The sequence below is a fragment of the Vulpes lagopus genome, chromosome X (genome assembly GCF_018345385.1).
Source record: "Vulpes lagopus strain Blue_001 chromosome X, ASM1834538v1, whole genome shotgun sequence".
Classification (NCBI taxonomy): Eukaryota; Metazoa; Chordata; class Mammalia; order Carnivora; family Canidae; genus Vulpes; species Vulpes lagopus.
The window spans coordinates 17,992,633-18,013,250 of record NC_054848.1 but is presented as its reverse complement, the minus strand read 5'-3'; the positions used below and the strand labels follow the sequence as shown (position 1 = coordinate 18,013,250).

The window sequence follows — 20,618 nt, the reverse complement described above, 5'->3', positions numbered from 1 at the left end:
GGAAGAATCCGTGAACAATCTATCTCGATGCCACTAGATTGGGGAAACAAAGTCTACCAATGCCAAGAGGTGATAAAAATAAGAGATGATGAAAACACTCCTGTACTCTGGAATACTATTTGCCACCCATCCAGTGTTATCTGCTAAAGTTGAGCATTTGCATGCCCTACAGGCCAGTAATTCCACTCCTAGTATATACACCATAAACATTCGTCTCAGGGGACATGTACAAGAATATTCACAGCAGCAACACACTCTTCATAATAGCAAGACCCTGGGTGGGAGAACACATAGGTCTGTCGACAGATAAAGTCTGTAGTATAGGTAAATAATCTGAGGTACAGTCAAGCAATGGAACATTATACAGCAGGGAAAATGAAGATCCCGTTGCCACATGCTACATGGCTGAATCTTAACAACATGTAGATTAAAAAATGAAGTTGCTTTAGATTGCATGCAGTATGATAACATTTTATTATGCTATAAAAATAAGTAAAAATAAACTAATGGTTTAACACTTATTTTAAAAAGAAAAAAACGATAAACATGATGATCAGAAAAGTAGTTACCTCTATGGTGAACAAGATGAATGGGATAGGGAGCAGCATGGACAGATGCAGCGATTTGGGGAATGTTCTAGTTCTTGGCTGGGTGGTAGGTTCAGAGGAATATAATTTATATGTTTTAACATGTTATATATATTCTTTGGCATGTACCAAATATTACATAATAAGACATTTTCTTTTAAAGTAGATAAGCAAAAAAATAAATAAATAAATAAATAAAGTAGATAAGCACTGAGGGGGGCATTTGACGGGATGAGTACTGGGTGTTATGCTATATGTTGGCAAATCAAACTCCAATAAAAAATATACAAAAATAAATTAAATAAATAAATAAATAAACCCATAGGAGCCAGTCTAGTTGAAAAAATAAAATAAAATAAAATAAATAAAATAATCTAGTCCAAATTCAGGAAGCTTCTGGACCCAGTTCTATGTTGGGCCCAATTTGACTCCTGCTGGTTTCTAGACTCTGTCTGGAAGACAGCCCCTAACAGAAAAGCTGGGGAGCTGAGATTCAGACTAAGAGACAGACTTATCCACCAGCTCCAGAAACAGAGAGAACACAGTAGCTCAAGGAGCTCAGCAGGCATCGGCTTCAATAATGAAAAGCAAGTTGAGGAGCAGGGTGATGCAAGATTCTGGCAGCAAACCCACAAGAGCTCCTCATGGCCAAAGCTGAACACGTTGAGCAACGAAATAGAAGATGATAGCATTGGATTAGAATCCACAGAATAAAATAAATATCCACGAGTAAATGGACAGTCCCTTCCTTACAACAGAATTCACATTAATATAAATGGAAGGACAGAAATGGAAATCTACAGTGAGCAAACAGTGCAGGGACACTCGCTACACACAAGTTTTACTAATGGATGCTCAAATCAGTGAGTGAAAGACTGGCGAGAAACAGGATACAAATGGTCTCAGAGACATAGTTCCCAAGATATTTGCCACCTAATCAGGCCAGGGGAATAGCAACTTCATGGTGGGGCAACCCAGCAGAAACCACCTTCTCCAAGTGATCAAGGTAACATCACATCACCAGCACTAAGACACACAGCATAAACCTGATGATATGATGCACAGTGGAGGGCACAACATCACTTCCGCGACATTCATGCCCCAAATGTATTAATAAACTCCAGTCCAATCATGCAAAAACACTAGACAGGCACAAATTAAGGGACCTCCCACAAAATAACTGACCAGTACTCTTCAAAGCTGTCAAAGTCGTGAAAGACAAGAAAGACTAGAGAAATATTTTACTCTGTAGGAGGCTAAGAAGAAATGACTAAATGTAATGTGGGATCTTGATAGGATTCTGAAACCAAAAAAGAACATGAGTGGCAAAACTAGTGGCATTTCAGTAAGGCCTTGAGTGTAGTTAATGGTGTTATACCAACGTTAGTTTTCTGGTTCTGATGTTGCTCTAGAGTTATATGTTGTTGGGGTGGTTGGCTGAAGGATATGTGAAAACTCTGTGTTCTAGTTTTGTTACTTTTTAGTAAGTTTAAAGGAATTCAAAATAAAAAATGGGGGAGGGGGCGCCTGGGGGAGGTCAGTCCATTAAACATCTGCCTTTGGCTCAGGTCACGATCCCAGGGTGCTGAGATGGAGCCCTACATCGGGCTCCCTGCTCAGTAGGGAGTCTGCTTCTCCCTTTGCCCCTCCCCCCCACTCACGTGTGCTCTTTCTCTCAAATAAATAAATAAAATCTTTCAAAAGTAAAATAAATAAAAAGTGGGGGTTTTTAAGAGAAAAGGACAATCTAAAGAATTTTCTATTCCTCAATAGATTATTCCAACTAATATTATAATTCATATATAATTTTTATTATAAATAACAGTTAAAATTAAAATCTCAAATACCTTGAGGCACCTGGGTGGCTCAGTCAGTTAAGCACCTGATTCTTGATTTCATCTCAGGTCATGATCTCAGGGTTGTGAGATTGAGCCTTGTGTTGGGCTCAGTGCTGGAAATGAAACCTGCTTAAGATTTTCTCTCTCTCCCTCTCTCTCTACCCCTCCCTCCCCCATTCATTCTCTCTCTCTTTAAAAAAATAAAATAAAATCTCAAATATCTTAAGTTCTTATGTAACATATGCAGCTTAGTTCACATTTTATAACTATATCAAAACATCATGGTGCACATGTTAAATATACACACTGTCAATTAGACCTCAATAAAGCTGGAGGAGAAAATAAAGCAATGGTATTTTCATGATAATAATGAGTAATTCTATAGTAAGAAGTGACATTAAAAATATCCAAAATATGTAACAATGGATTTGGTTATACAAATTAATGTAAAAATCAAAAATTACCACCATCTGCTTGTTTTTCTTCTCTTCCTTATGCTCTCAGACCAGTCCTTCAGAGACTGCCTTTCTCAAAAGTGGCCACAGGAGGGCGACTCTAACAAGCTACGCCTGCTGGGAGTTGGCAGCCACAGCTCTGAAGCTGTCCTCTGTGGCCCGGGAGTCCTGCTAGGATGAGGGTCAGCAGAGAGGCTCTACGGAGGGTAAGGCAGGGTGCCTCACTGAGAAGGTGGCATTCAAGCCAAGATCTGAAGGATATGGGAGCACGAACCATGCAGATCACTTGGGGAATTTTTGAAAGCAGAGAGCCCCTGGTAAAAATGCTTGGAGACAAGAATCTCATGTCCAAGAACAGGCAAGAAGCCAGTGTGGCTGGAACAGAGGTCAGATCCGCAGCAGTAAGAGGCCTAAGGGCCATTACAAGTGATCTGGCTTTTATTCTGAATGAGAAGGGAAGCTCATAACTGGTTCTGAGCAATGGGGGGGACCTGACATGATTGTAAATCAACTTAAAATGGCTGCAATATTCTTATATTTAGAACAGATTGAAGGGGAATTCGAACAGAAGCAGGGAGGCCAGTGAGGAAGCTCTGACAGGTAACCAGTGAGGAGGATGGGGGCCTGTGGCCAAGGATGGCAAGTCATAATTTATAAGTTCCATTACCCACATTCAATGAAGTGCACTGAGATGGGCTTAAAACCATGAGATTTGAACATCATCCCCAAGCAAGGGAGGGAAGATCAAGACCAGAAGAGGTGCAGGAGGGACAAGAAGCCAGCAAGGACTGGAGCAGGGGCGGCACACTCACCCCACCACAGGTCACTGCCAACCTGAACTCAAATGTTTGTCGTTCCCATGAATGTCTTCATACTTTCACTACAAAAGGATACACCCCTAGACAATATATACAAGTGTTTTGCATGCTCTTCCACTTTTGAATGTGGTATCACACTCGGCATCTTTTCCCCAGTTGTTTTTTTCTCCCACACAACCAATATTTGTGAACTTTATCTGTGTAAATACATATTGCTCCAGGTCCTTCATTATTCACAGCTATCTGGAATTCCTTTGGGTGAACACGGCACATTTGAGTCACATTCCGGCAGAGGGACACATAGGTTAGCCCCCTTGTTCTGCCATTATAAACAATAGTCTTATGAGCATTCTCACGTGGGCCTCCTCAGGTGAGACCTCTAGGGCAGCGGTTCTCAGGCTATGTCAGCCACCCGGAAACCTTAATAAAATAGATTTCTGAGCCTCATGTCCAGGGTTTGCGAACAACAGATCTAAGATAGAGCCCAAAAATTTGCATTCATAACAAGTTCCCCCATGATGCCATTGCTGTTGGTCCCAAGACCACACTGAGAGGCACAGCACTAAGACATATGCCAGGAGTACAAATGATAGTCACAGACACGCATGGACATCCCCAGCTTTTCTAGGTACTGCCGACTGCTCTGCAAAGCAGGTGAGCCAATTTACATTTCCACCAGCGTAAGTACGTGCTGCCAACACTTGGTGCTGCCAGATGTTTAATTTAATCTGATCTTTAATCCTTTTTTAAACTTATCATGGCATTTATAACTATCTACTCAACACAAGTAAATAAAAGTAACTTAAGACTCTCCTAGGGTCAAACGGAACATTTCCAAGCTTTTCTTTATAGACAGTCCCTCGGGTTCTGTCGTGAGCCCAGCGGTACCCACTTATTTTTCCCATCAATCCGAGAAACAGACAAATAGTTTGGACAAAATCATTAAGACCATGATGAAAGAAAAGTGGAAACTTGCTCCTCTTCAGGGCCAACTGCACTGTGGTTTTATTTATTTGTAGTTTTTTTTTTGTTTGTTTGTCTGTTTGCTCAATAAGATGAAGGGACTGAGGAAAATCAGGCACATGGGGAAAGACACTGAAACTTCCCTCATCAACATACCTGATCACTTATGGAGGGAAATAAAGAAATCATAGTCAGGGAAGGGTTCCTTCTATTTGTACCAGGTTAACAAGGAGACAAGCCGGGTACTCACGAATCTGGTTGGTGGAGGCGCTGTAGAAGGCATTGACAGTCGTTGGATTCGTAAACCACCTGTAGAAAGAGAAGCAAATACCACCAGGCAATCATCATTATCTAGGCAGGAGAGCAGCAAGAATGAACACAATGTGGCAGGATTTATTAGCAAATAACCAGGGAACAATGGGGAAGTGGGGCACATGGCCAAATTATCACCTCAGTTTAGGGTTATTGCTCCGTTCAATGAACAATCCCATCCTAAATTGAACAGGGTTCAATGAGAATATATTAACATGCCTGGTCATTCACTGTTACTAACTTAATGGAAAAAGTATCAGTGCTTCTGAAATAGCTTTAATGAGAAATTCTAGACTCTGAAGGGCTCTCCCCATAGATGGAAGCAGCAACAAGCTGATGTTCAGCAAACCCTGGTCAAGAAGTCCATGGGACAGCTAAGTTTCTACGCTGCATCACCTCTGAACTGTCCGTTACAAGTTTTAGATTGATGACAACACAGAAGCCCATGTCAAGAGACATGATTAAAGCATAACCATGCTACCCAGGGGATGTGCCTGCTCCAGTAGAGTGTTCACTAATTTAAGCACCAAAAGATGTCATGGCTGATCCTTGCCTCTATCACTAAGTAGCTGGGTTGTGTTGGAATAGTTGCCCACCTTCTGGGGGTTTGGTTTTAGCTCTAAAATCAAGGTACTGCATTAAGAGATCTTGGGAGTACCTTCCAGCTATCAAGAGTCTACATTCCATTTGAAATGCAGAGATTACTCAGATCAGGGCTTGGCAAATTTTTTTCTGTAAAGAGTCAGATGGTAAACATTTAGGCATTTTGCAGGCAAAGAAGCAAAAACTCAAAGATGTTACGTAGGTACTTGTACAGTAAGAGAAAAGCTTCCACAAAATGTTATTAATGAAATTTAAAATGTAATAACCGAGTAGAATTTTTTTAAGACAGCCTGTTAATGAGAAGAGTGGAATTCTTTTGAGGCAGAATAACATTCTGCTTAATTGGGATTTAAAGTTAGTGCTTCCTGTCTTAAATCAACTGCAAACATTTATCTCTAAAATTCACCCTGAGCTCACGGGCCTGTACAAAAACAGGCATCAGCCAAGATTCAGTCCAGAAACTGCAGCATGCTGGCCCCTGACTTAGGTGCCTGTGAGTTTCCACCCTTTGTGATAAAACCCAAGTAAACTGTCTTAAGCTAAATTATTCAAAAGAAATGCATATAAATCCCCTTTCAGAACAATCCTTTTGCTAGTCTATATCTAATAAAAGAAGTATGACAAGCTAATAATTTATGTCAGGCTAATACGAAATTGGTAGTAAATCCAGGTGTTGATTCTAGTTGACCCGCACATACCATCTCCCTATAAAGAAGTCTACGAATAGGTCATTCTGTTATTATCATTAGTAGTAGTAGAGGCAGCAAACATTCACTGAGCATTCACGATGCCTAAGGACACCTTATTCCTAGGGTTTTCTTCCCCAAAGCAAATATAAGGAATTACTAACCTATCTCATGGATGAGGACAGTGAGACTTAACAAGCCTTATATACCTGTACAAGTTCTGGTCTGAACTTCAAACCCAGCTCAGCATTATATTATACTGGAGACATTACTGGAAATCAAGAAAACAAGTGACTCCCCTAGTCAAGACTGAAACTTATACTCCTTTCCATAGAATGTGTACTCTTTTCCTTCGGATTTAGGAACAGTATTTTAATAATCCCTAATGTTTAGCAAACAAACCTGCCACCTGGTCTACTTTCTTGAGGAAACAAGTAGAGGGGAAAGCACCTCTACTGTCCTAATGTCACTACCTGTAGTATATAGAATTCTGGCTCCCCAGATGATGTTCATATCCTATTCCTTGGATCCTGTGAATTGGTTCCATTACATCCCATAAAAAAGGACACTGCAAATGTAATTAAGGTTAAAGCTTAAAATAGGGAGATTATCCTGGATATCCAGGTGGGCCCAATCTAATCACTAGTCCTTAAATAAGCAGAGAACCTTTCTTCTGTGGCTAGAATCCCAGAGATCCAATGGAAGAAATCAGATTCCAAGAATCAAAAGGATTTGACACATTGCTGTGGGCTGAGATGTAGGGACCATGGCGCAAGGACCAGAGAGAAACCTCGAGAAGGGAACAGTGGCTCCCAACCGACAGCCAGCAAGGAAGTAGGGATGTCAGTTCTGAAACTACCAGGTAGTGGAGCTGCCAACACCTCAGTGAGCTTGGAACAGGATTCTTCCCAGAGCGTCCAGCTATGAGCCCCGCCAGCTGACACCTTGATTCCAGCCTTATGAAACCCAGATCTGAGGTTCCAGCCAAGCCATCCTGTATTTCTGACCTACAGAACTGTGAGATAATACATTTGTGTTTTGAGTTGCTAACATGGTAATTTGTTAGAGCAACAACAGAAAATTAACACATTACCCAAAGAACCCAGCATTTCTATGTCTGAAGTTTGAGTCAAGAGGGGAGAATCCAGGTGCCTCTCAACTTGGCTTCTAAATGACCCCGGACTGAAGCATAATATTGAAAAGATGATGTGTATTCCTAGAGCTCATTCCTTCTCTTCCCCTCCCTCCCACCTCCTCCCTCCCTTTAGCAAAGAATGAACTAGGATAAGGGTCCCTGCGGGAAAAATGCTTCTAACCGCTGATGGACAAAGGTGGACAAAACAAATCAGATGGGGCCTGAAGGGGCCTCTGGAGCTTCAGCGATAATACCTAAAACATCTTCTGTCAGACACAGGATCTCACCTTTCCTGACTTCCCAGAGCTCTTGCTGCCTCTAAGGTATGTTTGGAGGCTTGATTATACCCAGAGCTGATATTAAGTGTCTGCACCAGTAGATCCTACCACTTGTGGGTGCTCATTATTTCTTCTTATTGGTCAGTGCCCATGCCAAGCTGGCCTTTAATATTTTGTCTGTCTCCCTCGTTATATCCAAGTTTATTCTATATTTAGTTTTACTATTCTCTAATATAAAGCTACCTACTCCGGTTCTAATATGTGTTTGCATTTTTTTTATACTCCTCCCATTAAGAAGTGGAGTCTAAATTCCCTTCCTCTGGATTATGGGCTAGCCTTAGTGACCTGGCTCTACAACAAAAAATGCAATGGAAATGACACCAAGGGACTTCCTATGCTAGACAATTAAAGGCAGTACAACCTCCCCCCAGTGAACAGACATGCTCCCTCCCCCAACCCTCTTTCTCAGGAACTTGCTCTTTGCAGCAATTCTTGTTTTAAGCCTGTAAATCTTGGAGTGTTTTGTTACAGGGCAGTAAATAAATGAAACACTGAAGACTTCGTTGTCCATAGATTAAGTTGTAACCACTGGGTGTATTGCTATATATACATCTACTTGAATAAACAAAGAGTGTCACTCAAGTGCTTTAAATTCTTCTTACCATGACTTTAGGGGGTTTCTGTGGCCTGTGTTTGGGGAAGGATTTAGTGGACAGGGTATGAAGAGGCCTCATATAAATTTCAAAAGAAAAATATATGGGGTTGTAATTATACTGGACATAGAATACACAAAAGGAGTCTAATAGTAATAATGAAATACAATTGTCTAAAGACAAAGACACTGGTACCCTGATTTCTATGGAACATACAGAATAGATATACATCAGGCTAAAGTTTTACATTTTTTTTTTAAGTTTTACATTTTACCTAGCAACTCTTAAAGATAGTTGCAGGAATATGGAATGGCAAAACCAAAGAATATTTATTGCTTTATTTCTAATATTGTATAGATTATATTCTTCCCATTCCAGGCTATAGATAATGCTTTTGCAAATAAAAATAATGGGCAAAACCATAATTTGTGTAGACATCTGTTATATTTGTACATATTTTTAAAGATTTATTTATTTTTATTTATTTTAGAGAGAGAGAGAGAGAGCAGGGGGAGGGGCAGAGGGGGGAGAGAATCCTGAAGCAGACTTCCTGCTGAGCATGGAGCCCAACTCAGGGCTCATTCCAGGACCCTGAGATCAAATCTGAGCCAGGATCAAGAGTCAGCCACTCAACCAATTGAGCCACCTAGGCACCCCATATTTTTTACATATTTTTTAAAAGATAGAGAAAGAAGATCCAGACATGTTTGGTCACAACCAAATGAGAGTGAGTTAATAGGGAAGCTGATTTAAAGTCATTTCCATAAAAAAGGAGATCCTAAGGGGAAAAAATTTTTGACTCAAGCCAAGCAATAGACTAAATCCTCTATTTTTAAGCAAGCTGATGAAGTGACAATTCTTAGAACTAACCCTAAGTATGTACCTTCAGGGATGACCACCCAATTAATTCCATTCATGCTAACATTTCCCAGTGCATTAGAAACTTCTTAATACACATTAGTTCAGCTGAAATGGATTCCATGAGAATGAAAGATAAACGGTATTTATCTCCTATACCCACAAAGAAGCAAAATGTTATTTCAGGGCTTTATAGAAATATAATCACGATGTGCTATTCAAAGTAAACTAGTGTAGTGGAGCTACTCCAGAATCATTCCCACTAGATTAACTCATCAATTTTCAAAACGAAAGATGTGAATTAAAGCCAATGGATATCATGAAGCTAAAATTTCCTACGATGCCTGAAAAGGAGTGGCCCAAAATTTCTTTTAAAAAGTTGACTATTGGGATCCCTGGGTGGCACAGCGGTTTAGCGCCTGCCTTTGGCCTAGGGCACAATCCTGGAGACCCGGGATCGAGTCCCACGTTGGGCTCCCGGTGCATGGAGCCTGCTTCTCCCTCTGCCTGTGTCTCTGCCCCTCTCTCTCTCTCTGTGACTATCATAAAAAAAAAAAAAAAGTTGACTATCCTATCACTTTACTACACAAAGAGGACCTTAAATTTTTTAATGTTGCTATCTCTGGAATATATATATATAATCTGAAGAAATAAGAATTAGTACTATTGAGGGGCATCTGGGTGGCTCAGTCAGTTAAGCATCCAACTCTTGATTTTGGCTCAGGTCTCAGGGTTGTGAGATCAAGCCCTGAGTTGGGCTCTGAGCTCAGCGGGGTCTCTGCTTGAGATTCTCTCTCTCTCTCTCTCTCTCTCTGTCTCTCTCTCTCTCTCTCTCTCCTTCTGCCCCCCCTTGCTTGCATGCATGTGTGCACGCTCTCTCTAAAATAATTTTTTTAAAGAAAATTATTAGTACTATTGCACTGATTTTCATTCCTGGGTAACCTTTCCAGAAACATTAACCAATTTAATGTCCTTGTGAAAGAAGTATTTTGACAGAGAAGAAAACTACACAAAATCACACAGTTCACCTAAGCCCACAAAGTTAGCCAGCATTTTTCCAAGCATAAATAAAATATTAGAAATAGTCAAGGCCCTTAGGATCTAACAGTCCATCAGTATTTTATGATGATATTAAAGAGGACACATTTAGGGATTTTTCAGTTAGCAACCCACGCCTTGCTATGCACCCAAGTGAAAAACATTTTGAAATTAAAGAATTACCTTGACAGCATCTCTAATATTGAGAAGCTGAAACCCTGAAAATTCTGAAAAATACAAGTGACAAAAATACCTTGAATTTTCTACAAATTGCAAGAAGAGTTTGAAACGATGTAAAGTAGGTCTGAGAAACAACAGGATGATTCACACAGATCTGTGAGAACCATACTACATGTAGATGGCTCATCAGGATATTGGAAAGTGTTTGCTGAAGTCGTCAGATTCAAGAACCTACTTTTAGAACCCTAAATCTAAACTTTCTATTGAATAACTGAGGTTAGGAATGAAGCGAAAGGAATGGGCTGAGAGATACTGTGATGGCAGCAGAGGACCATGGACAGGGAACACAGAGCTTTAACACAGTTATCTGGCATTTCCAAAGAAGTCTGAAAGCCTTCTAGCCTTCTGTGTTCTTTTGATTGGGGTCAGGGATGGGGCAGGGGAATAGTTCACCTTCGGCCTACTCCTTAAAGTCAAACACACGTAACTAACTTTGTGAGTGTGTGTTAGAGGAAGGCTAGAAGGGCAAAGGGCAGATGGGAGCCATGGGTAAAAGGGAGAGGCAGTAATCACAGCGTAAGCCAAAGGCTGGTACAGGGCCGAGAATTTCTAGAGTCTAGAACAGAGCAGGGAGTTGGAATGGAGAGTAACAAGAGACCCAGAGAACATAAAAAGAGCCAGCCAAAGATCTGGAGACCAGAATATCAAGCCAAGGTTAAAAAGTGGGCCATAAAAAAAAAGTGGGCCACAGAATCCAGGCTTCCAGCTAGGAGGATATGAAAAAGTTAGCAAATCCTTTTCACAACAATCAAGTAGAAAACTGGGCAAGATCATCAACAAACAACCATTTTAGGGCCCTGGGAACTGATCATCAAAGCCAAACAACAGACTGAAAATGTTTAATTTTGGAAAATCACTAGAGCCTGGGATTAAGCAGACCAGGAGTCTGTAGCCTTCTCACCAGGGACCATTCCCCTCCCTTCCGGGCCGGGTCAGTGAAAACTTGGTTTTATCAGGATAGGCAGGGCTGGCTGGAAAATCAGCAGCTTTGCTGCCACAGGAGGTGAACTCAATTGGGAGTGGAGGTGAAAACCTGCAGTCCTGTCAGCTACAAGTGGCAAACTTAGTGGAAAACAAACAAGGAATACCCATAGCTCTGCTCGCTTGAAGTTACAGCTCCCACTGGGAAGACCGAGAGATGAGCTGGAAATTTAAAGGGGAGATCTTGGAAATGGAGGAGTCGAGGAAGGGTGAGATAAGCTCTCTACACGTGCCTGGCTGACTGGGACCCTAGGCACGTATATGGGGGAGACTCCCAGGCCCATGGAGAAATGTCCTCCCCGCCCGCATACAGATCAGCTGGCAGAGAGCAGAGGCCCTACACACTCGAGGTGTTTGAGCCCAAGGTCTGCCCTAGTCCCTGGCCGAGCACGAGCTATGCAGACACAGGGGCAACCGCGAGCAAGACAGGCTAAAAAATAAAAATAAGATTTTTAAAAATGAGCAGAGACATCCCTGGCCACATCCTATGGGGGAGAGAGATTCTGCTGTCTAAATGGAGGAAAGTTGCTTTTTAAAAAGCCTCAAGAAAATAAATCAGAATCCACAGTTGCTACAGTATATTATCTAAAATGCCATTTTCAACAACAACAAAAAGGAGGAAAGGAAGGAGGGAGGGAGGGAGGAAAAGGAAGGAAGAAACAAGGAAGAAAGAAGGAAGAAAGAAAGAAAATCACAACAGAGAAACAGAAACTAAAAAACAACCAAATGGAAATTCTGAAATTGCAAAGTACAATAACCAAAATGAAAAATTTGTTACATGGGTCAAAAGCAAATTTGAGAATACGGAAGAAACGATCAATGAATGTGAAGACAGAGCAATAGAAATTATCCAATCTGGAGAACAGGGAGAAAAACAGGGGCGAGGTGGGCCCCAGCAGAACCCTGTCAACAGCAGGCAGAGCAAAAAGTAATCCAGACCTTGTATGTAGCATTGCGTCAAGTGTACTGTCAAGGAATCACATTTTTAAAAATGGAATCTAAAGGTGAGCTGAAGAATTTCTCAATTGTAAGCCTCTCATTCATTTGTTAAATGGGGATGGTGCTATTTATTAATAGCACCTACACCTCACAGAAATGACGAGAGGATAAAATTAGTGGTAACAGGTGAAGCACTTCCAGGCACACTGTGAACATAATCCTTGTTAGCTGCTATCAGTATCATCATCATACACATTTTGCTAGGGAAGGACATCATGGCTGGCCCTGACCCAAAAAGATCCTAGGGAAACTTTCCTACCTATAGGGATAGTTCCTATGGGCAGCTGGGAGGAAGGAGAATAAATCATAACCACTACGAGAGAAAAGTAATAGAGCCATCAGTTCTTTGACATTTATTACTTTGACACAATCTTCTAGTTACTTTTAAATTATACAGTTACTTCTACATTTGTAACCATACTTTATTTTTTAAGCATTTGTTCTTTTTTAAGATCTTTGAAAGTTTCTACCTGAGTGTGAAATTCTAGGGAAATTTGTTTTCCATATATATATATTCATAACTACATCTAGAAATGACTTGAACGTATGCATCCTAATAAGCCTCCTTGCAACGTTTTGGTGCCAAGAGTGGGGCAGCCATTCTTAGAATGAAGAACTGATTCATATGATACCTGAAAGAAGAGTTATCAAAACCTAACATGGGTTTGGCCAAACCCAGGTAACTGGCCAGCCGGCTACTCTGACCAGAGGGGAATCACAAAATTTGACCTAATGAGACTTCACTACCCACCAGCATATCTATTTCTTTTCATTTTGGGGTTTTTGTTGCTGTTGTTGTTTTTACTCACTCTGTTTTTGGAACCGCTTTTCGCAGCCAGAAGAAATCAGACTGTGCTAAATACTTGCGGGTTTGCAGGACATTGCCGAAGTAGTCAGATTCTGAAAACTTGATCTGAATAAAACAAACCACAACCATCATTGTTCTAAGTGCAGATAAAAGAGGGCTATGAAAAAAGCCTTCAGCACACAAATGAGCAACCAAAGGAGAAGCTGCACTCCTCAGGACACCTCTCAGCGGTCACCAGTTAACCCAGTATCCACAGAGCCATGAAATTTGATCTCAGTGATTTTCTTTTAAAATAAAAAGCCCCCAAATCGATATGATTATTTCTGCATCACAGTAAAAAAAAAAAAAAAAAAAACCAAGAGAAGCTGTAGTAATTTATGATGCATTTCATTTGCTTTATAATTGAAAAATCTACTTCAACCTTTGCAGGACTTATTCTCTTAGGTTTGAAATTTCTTGGCTCACATGAGTCCTTGATCTTTTATAAAATGTGTACTTTATTTATTTGTCACATAGGTTCTTCTAATAATATTCAGTTTAGTCAGCTAAAACCTCATTTAGCTTATAGATGATGATTTAGTCAAATGTTAAAATCCAATTTACTGTAATCAGCATTTGTTCATGAAGGGAAAACAATGAAAGTGATGCAGAGACTTATTTCCCCCGCTAAGCACAATGGAGTCACTAGAATCATTTCATTATTAACAGAATTTGTCTATTACCACTCAAAAAATTCTCTGGTCTCTAAAAATTAATGAAATTACAGAGGCGAAAAACAGAAAGTTGATGCGTCACAACAATTTGTGTATTAAAATAGGGAAACAGACATAAATGATTCTCGAGTTCTTTTCCTTTTTTGGAAGGAGAACGGCAAACACTTTGAATCCTATAGGCATCAATCTACCAAACTAGCAGTACTTAACCTAAATATTGCAAATAATATCTATGCAACAGTAAAAGCAATGGTATGTAGTGATGTCTAATTCTTTGATCTGAAAATGTATTACTGTGGCAAATAAAATAAGAAAAATACATGTTTGAATAAGCAAATAACCCAGAGTAATCAAATTCTTACTAGCCATAATTTCTTGGTAAGTTTAAACCATACTCTTTTAAAAGCAAAAATTAAAATATAACAAATGCATGTATGTGAAATCCACAGGCATTACTTTATACATCTGAATATACACACACAATTTGGTGGTTATAGATTTGACAGTCACCTATTTGTCGGCCAACCCCCGGCTCACATTTATCTCTTCCCTAACATCCAGTGGATACTCAGTATGTCTGCACAGTAACTTTTGTTAATGATTCATCTTGCTCTTTCCAAGGGATCAGGCCAAAATATAAAGGAAGGAGCAAAATAACTAAAAGCACAGGGAGAAAGGCAGGCAGGAAAGTATCAATTCCTGGCATTTTGGTGTTGACCAACCAGTTATAAAGATATGACTTTATTTTTTTTTTATTTTTTATTTTTTTAATTTTTTTTTAAATTTTATTTATGATAGTCACAGAGAGAGAGAGAGAGAGAGAGAGAGAGGCAGAGACACAGGCAGAGGGAGAAGCAGGCTCCATGCACCGGGAGCCCGATGTGGGATTCGATCCCGGGTCTCCAGGATCGCGCCCTGGGCCAAAGACAGGCGCCAAACCGCTGCGCCACCCAGGGATCCCAAGATATGACTTTAAGTTGCCCCTCCTTCAAGCTTCTTAGTGGGGGGTGGCTGATAAATAAATTGTGGTACAGTCCCATGATGGAAAACAACACAGCAGGTTAAAAGAATGGTATGGTGGCATGAACGTGAAATAATCTCAAAAGCAATGCTGAGTGAATAAGGCAAGTGGTACGTATGAGCAAATTTAAAGTTTTAAATCATGTGAAATGATACTGCATGTTGTTTATGGATATGTACCTACAGAGCAAAAGCACAAAGAAATGCATGGGAATAACAAACACTGAATTCCAGATAGTGTTTATTCGTAGGGAAGGAGGCAGGCAGGAAGAAAGGACATTAGGTCAAGGCAGATTATCAGATGAGTTTCCAGTGTATCTACTTTATCCATTTCAGATGGATATGTGCATTATAAAGCTAACACAGCCACATTTAGTATTTGTGAAAGCTAGAGATGTTCGAAAAAGGACTTTGCATACTTTCCCAATGTTTGAGGTACTTCAAAATAAAATCTTACAATTAATTGTATTTTAAAATAGAAGTTTATACTCAACCTCAGAGGAAAGAGAGTAAGCTCCTTGTTTTCACAAGCAACCTTAACCAGCATCCTAATGCATCCCTGGGTCATGCAGTTAAAAGATGTGTCCGCTTTTCAACCCTTAGCCTTTTTTTAGCTCTTGGTCCCAAGACAGCTCTGCCAGGACCTTCAGAATATGATTGTAACTGATGAAAAATTCAGATAGGCTCTTGGGTTCACACCACTTTCTGGGAAATTCTCTCAAAGGAATTCCCTTCAAAAATACTAACTTTTCTTTTTGGTAACATCAGTGGGGTCGGTTGTTACTTTTAGAAGAGTTGACTAATTGTGATACTTTCCTGTTCCTTTTGGGAAAAAACCCGAAACCTTGGTATTCAGGTTATTCTACAGACATTAAATGGAACACCATCCAAAAATTTCCTAAAAAAGGAGAGTCCCAAGTAAAAAAATAATAATAATAACAAATAAAAACAGTAAAATAAATAAGGTTCTATCATTGCCATAAAAATAATCATGGGGAGCAAAACTCAGAGGCAACTAATTACAATTTGCCAACAGCTTATCTAAATTTAGGATAATTTTTAAATTGCTTTAATAATTAAACAGAATATTTGCTATTTCTTGGCCTAGTTTAACTGATCTATTCCATTCATTTAATGGAAATAAATAAAGGGGTAGAGGTAGAGGGGGACAAAATTTTACTTTTTCCTGTGACACAGGTTCAGTGTTTGGGGGAAAGGAAGGGCCAGCTTGTTACCCTCAAATGACAGATGGGGGAGAGAGCTGAAGATATTATGGAACTTGCCAAAGCCATATCGTTCAAATCAAGAGACTCCTAATTTCAATGTTCTCCTTGGTCCTAATAAGAAAACTGGTGATTGAACAGAAACAGTACAGGGAATGAGGAGGCGAAGGTAAGAATTAAGAGTGGAAGAGGCAGTGATTAAATAGGTGATGAAATAAGTGATTAAACAGTTTACTTAAAATCATGCAGCTGTTAAAATAATGCTAATTAGGCTAGGGAAGACAAGGCCAAAACAAAGGGTTAATGGTAAAGCTCAGCATACAAAATTACCCAGAAGCATCAATCTCAGCAATACAAAAACAGAAAGACAAAATAACATGTTGCAACAAAAAGCATGTATTATTATGTTCCGGTACCAATATTACGGGTGCTTTCTCATTCCTTTTCTCCAGTTCCCAAATCTTCCACCAGGTGATAATACTTTGATAGGTATACATATTTCAACAGGCCCTTGAGTGAAAGGGGAAACAAATATGAAACCTAGCTACCCCTGGGAAAGTTCCGCTTGTAGAGAGAGAGAGCAACAAGGACAAATGCACACGAATATTTGAAAAGCACTTGCAATCTTCAAAACAAAAATGTTTAAACTCTGCAAGGGACAAAGATTTGCTCAGATGCCTCTTGTGCTATCCATTACTGGTGAAAACATAGGTCGGTCAGGTTGACAGCGACTTTCAATCCATGATGTCTCCTGAGTTTTCTATTGGGCGGTCTTTGGGAAACCAATTGGGGCTCTTGCATCATTTCCTAAGAGTGGCTCTCCAGATCCTAAAATTCAGGACAATCTGAATTTCTCTTCCTGGAAATCCTATCCGGGGTACCAAGCATCAAGTGTCACAGACAAAAGGGATAAAGCTGTTACCACCCCTTGAAGGTGAGGAACAGGTAGTGAGGGCAGAACAAGGAAATGAGTTCAGCTTCTCAGTAGGATGGGTACATGTTGATAAGACACTACAGGAGCCAACAGGACGAATAGATTCTAGAACACTTTTTAAGTTAAATCCATCTCAAGATACTCAGAGATATATCCAAATATCTTCAAGACAGATTTTATGTTAGGCACCCACAGAATTTTCTAAAAACTTAATGAAATTCAGATTTTATACTTATGTTTTCTCTTATTTATAGCAAAGTAATATGCAAGATTGCTGCATTTAGACAGCTTTGTCCATAAGTATTATGTGTGTATACATATATACACACCTACACAGAGACAATGTTCAAAATGCTTAACAACTTACATACAGGGTACACTGTGGATGAGGCAGTTCCCACAAGCAGCCACCTCAGGGTGACTCTGAGGAGTGCCAGCTAGCATGCCACCAAGGAACCAGGTGCCCTGCAGCTACCACGTGGGGAGAGGGGAGGACTCCGTCTGCTCTTGTGAAGGGGACACTCAAGATGGAGGCTAGTGTGTGGGGGTTACGGAAGATTGGCTCAAGGCTGGTGGGTACCAGGGCACTCCCCTACAGCACCCACTCTTGGCTCTTCTGAGCCATGGTGGCCAGAGATAACTTGATAGAACTTAGGGCAATGTTCTATTTTGTTTCTTTACCTATTGAACAGAATTGCTTCAATATTTTAGCAACCTGTTTTTCTGGAGCATGTGAGCTAAATATCATCTCACTCTTGCACAGTGGCAGTAGCACTCTCTGTCACTCACACACACACACACACACACACACTCCACTGGCTAGAGCAGACCAAGACCCACCTCAGATAATATGCAGGTTCACATGTCTGTGTATCTCTACATGCATATCGATATGTATGTATGTGTTTATCACTCACCAGAAACATTGATCTTCTGTGAAAAAGTACCCAGATCCAATTCTCCTAAGTAAATAGAGGCCAGCTGGGACTCTGACTTCACTCTTACTCCAATTCTCCATTGGCTTTCACAAGAATGAGTGAAATACCTAGGGGGGCTGGTTATTTACCCACTGTCTCTCGGCTACATGCCCACCCTTTTACTCTGTTCTAGAATGATGGGGCTGGGAATCTGAAAACTTGATTTCCCAGGCCCGAGTGCCAGTCGGCTTCCTGCCAACAGGAGGCGCTGGGAGGCACTGGGGGAAACCAGCAGGTGGCAGGAAGGAAAAAGATGCTGTGTTTATTCACTTTCATTCTCTCTCCTCTTTCTTCCGACAACGATTCTGGAAGAATCTTCAGCTCCTCTTCCTATTAAATCTCCCCTCTCTGAAATACCTAGTGCCCTTCTGGCCTTCCCGATTAATACAGCAACCTTTCCACAACTGGCATCAACTCGATCTTGAGTCTATTTTCATCAAGGACCAGTGAAGGAACACTTTGAAAGGCTAATCTGAAAATGGACCGATGCCTATATGTTTAAGCTAACCAGTAGGCTCTCCCGCATGCTACCAGGGCTTGACATAAAGGGCATTTCCTCTCTCCCTGCTCTTTTCAAAGACTGAAGTAAGATTGTTGTTCAGAAATACTTGGCCAGGTATCTCGGTTTACCTTGTCAATCTGGGGTGGGGGTCAGGTTTCTTCTCTAATTCTTCACATTTGCCTCCAAGTTCTTTTCCATTTGCCTTTGTCTCCACATGAGCCCAACTTCAGTCTTCAGCCTTTCTCCTTGACCTTCATCTGATCCGTCACCTAATCTCTATCCTCTCTCCTTTTGCCTTTCTGCCTGATGAAGCATATCTTCACTTGCGTCAAATAAAGTAAGCTGTTTGTCATTTCTAACAGCCTCTCGTGCTCAGAGCTTGTATTACCAGAAATTTCTCACAGACCCTATAGTAGTCCTTATCTACATGTTTCTCAAAACTGAAAACACAGCCTTATTGTATGCCAGGAACACTTTGATCCTACTGCTGTTCACCTTGGCGACACTATTACTGTCTATCACATCAAGCATCCTTTACCTACATTCAGGTTGGGTTTTATTCATGTTTTTCTATCTATTTCTGAATACAAATGTATTTTTATTTCAGTATTGGGATGTTTTTTCACCGTCTGTTTTTTGAAAACTGTTACAAACTCTTGGGTGCAACTGTGTCTGCTCTGGCAGTGAGTCAAACGAAAGCCATTTCTTGACAAAAGTGCTTAAAAATTCTGGTGTGTAATGGCTTCAGTTCAGACCTTGGAGAAACAAGGAAACCTACCTAATACTGCAGGCTGCCTGGCATCTGGCTTCTTCTCACAAAAGATACTGCATTCAGCGAGTATGTACATTTTGGGCACTCACTTTCGACAAGAGCAGACTGCCAACAAAACCTGATCAACTCAATGTTGTGAGTGAGCCCTGAATGCTATCTTATTTGATTAAAGCTGGAGACTGTTCCATCCGTACAGCCTTTTAAATCAATTTAGGGCACCTGGATCCTGCATGAGGCAATTCATAATGACTTTTCCACACCAAAATAATCTATAGTACATACAAATTGAAGATGTCATAACTGACACTTATATTGCGCTTACTGCGTGCCAGGGTCGGTTTTAAACATGCTAAACATGTTAACTTATCTGATCTTCACAGCAGCCTTATAAGGGAGGGATTATCCTTCTCAGCTTCATTCTAACATGAGGCATCTGAGGCACAGAGAAGCTATATAACCTACACTAGGTCACACAGCCAGAAAATGGCAGCCTAAGGATTTAACTCCAGGCGCCTTGATCCCAGGGTCCGTGTTCAGAACCACAACACCAAAATGCCTCTCGCACCTTCTCATCTGCATCCTTGACTTGGAATAGTTGCCAGGCTCATCCGGGCTCCCCTTCCAAGGCATTCTGTGCTGGTGATGCTCTTCTCAGCAGCAGCGGTGCTCATAGTGATCTACAAAGTTAACACCACTCACAGGGAACCTACTTATGTGCCTGAACATTATGCTAGGTGCTCTTACATTTACATACTGTCATTTAATCCTCCCTGACAATACCGAGATTTGCTTATTATTATTTCTAGCACCCAGTGTTTGGGAAGGTCATCGAAGACTTGACTACAACTCAACCTGTGAGCTGGACCTGAGCAATTAAGAGGCCCCCCACCTCCTCTCCTGGGAATGCAGGTTCTGCTTGCCTTTCTCGATCCCAGGGGCTGCCCCAAGGACACAGCCCTGAGACAGAGATGTGGTGTTGAGCACACCTGCATGGTATACATGACAGAATTTAGTTATGGCCTCTATACAAACTTTTAAAATCTGGTAGGCAGGTGCAGGGAGGGATCCACTCATCTTGTTGACCTTGTATGTAAGTTCCCTTGGCTTATGAAACCCACCACCTACCACCCCAGAGTGGTCTGCTCCTTTCTCCAGTCTCTCCCTGCCCTCTAAGTACAGGGAATGGTTCCAGATTACTCCCAGGGAGCTCCTGAGGAGCTTCTAA

General features: G+C 40.8%; 1 protein-coding gene across 1 annotated transcript in view; it reads right to left on the bottom strand.

Moving 5' to 3' along the window:
• Window positions 1-20,618, bottom strand: part of PHEX (phosphate regulating endopeptidase homolog X-linked) — a 204,588-nt gene that overhangs the window by 44,062 nt on the left and 139,908 nt on the right. Inside the window, exons 14-15 of the mRNA XM_041740362.1 lie at window positions 13,254-13,357; window positions 4,912-4,970 (exon numbers count right to left, since the gene is read on the bottom strand). Of these exons, the coding sequence (XP_041596296.1) occupies window positions 4,912-4,970; window positions 13,254-13,357 (163 nt within the window). The remainder of the gene's footprint in view (window positions 1-4,911; window positions 4,971-13,253; window positions 13,358-20,618) is intronic.